General features: G+C 32.3%; 1 protein-coding gene across 1 annotated transcript; it reads right to left on the reverse strand.

The window, feature by feature from the left end:
- Window positions 1–2,000: 2,000 nt before the first annotated feature.
- LOC149226292 (uncharacterized) lies at window positions 2,001–2,843 on the reverse strand. The gene has a single exon (XM_089375272.1). It carries the CDS (start codon window positions 2,698–2,700, stop codon window positions 2,101–2,103), a length of 600 nt encoding a protein of 199 aa, XP_089231398.1. The 5' UTR covers window positions 2,701–2,843; the 3' UTR covers window positions 2,001–2,100.
- Window positions 2,844–3,254: the final 411 nt, after the last annotated feature.

A 3,254-nucleotide genomic window follows, 5' to 3' on the forward strand; every position in this document is an offset into this window, starting at 1 on the left:
ACTTGATTTTGCGGTTTTTACCGTCGTTCATGCACCTAACTTTGTTTCATTGTTATATAGTAACGATGCTATTTCCAATGGCTATATTATTGTTTTGGGATCTCGGTCAGTGGTTTGGCTGACCATTAAATTACTTGATTTTGCGGTTTTTACCATCGTTCATGCACCTAACTTTGTTTCATTGTTATATAGTTTCATTGTTATATAGTCAACGATGCTATTTCCAATGGCTATATTACTGTTTTGGGATCTTGGTCAGTGGTTTGGCTTTTCTGCGTGGTCGTTGCTCAGTTCAGGAATTATAAAGGTATGGCCTTCTTGGTGAAGAAACCGGTGCAGTGAGGGTGCCGACCACTGATTTTAGAGTTCAGTTTTGTGTTGCATAGTGGCTATTGGCTATCTCAGTGTTCCAATTTCAGCGCTGTAGCTTTTCAGTAACAGAGCTGTATTGTTAATTTGTTTCGCATTTGTTTCTCCTGTCTTAGCTTGAACTAAGAGCTTGCCAGCATAACTATGACACATCACGTATTATGCAGGCTCAACTTAGTGCAGGGACTCGCTGCATCGCAGCCTTCCTTGTATTAAATTATATTTTTAAAATATATTGTAGATTTAATCTATGTTGGATTTATGATTTATATAATATTAATAATTAAAAATTTTAATTTTAAAAAATTAAAATAAAAATATAAAAATGCAAAATAGTTTAGATTAATTTTTTTTATAAATAATTTTATATGATTTTATATATATGTATGGGGTTAAATGCGGTATGTCATAAAAATAAATGCTAAGTTTTAGAGAAACAACGATAAAAGACAGAAGGTTTAATTGGCGGGAAAGAGGTCAGGGCAATCATTATAGGATTTACAAAGGGGAAGAATCCGATAATAAGAAAGAACCATAAGATAATTCAGAAATTGATACTACCAAACAAGATGAATTAGACCCAACAAAAGTAAATGAAGAAAAATAACATGCCATCGAAGATTCTCTACATTTAGCGAAAGTGGAAAAACAACCAACCCTCGTTGAAAATGGACCCCCTCAAAAAACCACAAGGAACAATGTTGGGCAAATTAGGCAAATGAAGAAGACTTCAAGAAGAACAATGTGCACTTGTTGAAGAATGACCAGTGGAAATCTGCATAAAATACCATTGGAGAAAAAGGAAAAAGTATTTATCTGATAAAAACAAAAATTCTAGCTAAATCAAAACAAAAATATTGCATAATGTAATGTAAATCCGTTTGGATATTGGAGGTTTTATGGAAAAAAAAGAAAGTTGGAAAAAAACTAAAATTTTTGTGGAATGGGGAACTTGCTTGAGGATTTGGATTGAGCCTCTATGCTCAATTTCAAACTTGCCAAACATATTGGAATATGTAAAGTTTTTGGCCTTCTAATCTATATTTTTTTTTAATAATACAAATCTCTACCAGTTTCTTTAAAAATAAAAAAAATAAAAAAGACATATATTACAATCCAAATAGATATTACAATTTTTCATATTCCACTGTAAAAAATAAATTTTAAATACATAAATTTACACAACCATATCATATACAATGTGATCTATATTTATATTATTTTTATGAGTAATCTCCTATTATATATATATATATATATATATATATATAACAACTCTAACTTATAAAAAAAATGGTGTGATACACATTCAAGCAATATGGTGAATTCTTTATTTTTTAAAATACATTTTTGAAAACATAAATAAATTTAGCAAAATAAAAAACCCTGGAACACTTAAATTGTATAATTAAACAACTTAAATTTAATTTTTAAAAATAATTAAAAAAAAAAACACATTTTATTTATTAATTAAACTATAAATGTGTATAAATCATAAACATAATCATACCATTAAAAGAAAATGCATATACATATATAGTAAGTTTCAAGAGTTTTGAAATGCACTTATCAAAGCAAGCAGCAAAATATAATTACACAACACATATAAACAAATGTAATTTTCTCGCCTTTAAGAAATTCGACACCCAAGAATTTGGAATTTCAATTCAAATGGAAAAAATATATCTTATAACCAGCTTTCCCGAACACCTGTTAGAAACAAATTGAATTTCATTCAATAAACCCAGTAATTGTCCAGATTGCATCTCTGCCTCTGAGAGTTCTCCCAGTGCCTTCATATAGAGAAAACGGTGCCATTTCGCTCCGGGCAAGTTGTCTGGCAATGACCTCGTGAGGTGGGATCATCATATCGATCTCTAAATCCCCACCTTCTTCATCATCACTGTTACCATCTTGAAGTTTCTCATGAGCTCTTCCCCACCCAGTCTCCTCCCTCTTCTCCTCCCATACCATATTAGACCAGTTGGGGATATTGACAGGTGCAGAAGACTGATGACCTAATCTCCTCGTATTATTACTCTCATCATGACATGATTCCATCCTGTGACTCTTTACTGATCTCCTGATATTGTTATACTGCTCTTCATTTCCCATCGATCTGCATACTTCAACATCATTACAAACATTTTCCTCAAAACCAACATGCTCGGAGGTCTCTGCATCAATACTACCCCATATATCCTCCTCATTAAACTCTTCCATCCTCTCAGAGTTCTCAATGTTTCCAGACTGCTGAAGCCCAAAGAGCTTGCACATGTGATAATTCACCATGGTTTTAATACTGCCCATCATCGAATTAATCCCATCCATGACCAGAACTTTCTGCGATGCTTCTTTATCAAAATACCAATGACCCCACTCCCCAAAATCTATATAGGGGCGCCCAAATTGAGCCAATTCTAGGCTTTCTGGCTTCACCCAGAGCTTTTTAAAAAATAATTCAATATCTGCAATAATCAAACTTGTTTTTCTTCAATAATCCTATGTTTTTTTTCTTCTTCTTTTTGCTAAATTTTCAGCAATCAAAATCTGCAACAATGTCTGCAACTTCAAAAAAAAATCTCAGATATATATGAATTTCAGATTTCAAAATACTTCCAAGATCAAGCAAACCTGAAGAAAAATCAATTTTCTGCATGCAAAAGAGAGCTCTTGTAGGAATGTTCCTCCCCGAACCCAAATATAAATCATTACTTCGTAGGATTCCTTCACAAAGCCAAATACCAATCAATACCTGGTGTGACTTTGGAGTAACGGAATTCAATTACTATTTGAATTTAGTTGATAGCGTGGAGTATGTTTTCTTGTTTCCCTACTTTTTATCGTTTGACGTTGCTTGGAACTAAGATTTTTATCATTTACTT

This window comes from Pinus tabuliformis, chromosome J (assembly GCF_031772625.1).
Source record: "Pinus tabuliformis cultivar Carrire ecotype Pingquan chromosome J, CPIR1, whole genome shotgun sequence".
Classification (NCBI taxonomy): Eukaryota; Viridiplantae; Streptophyta; class Pinopsida; order Pinales; family Pinaceae; genus Pinus; species Pinus tabuliformis.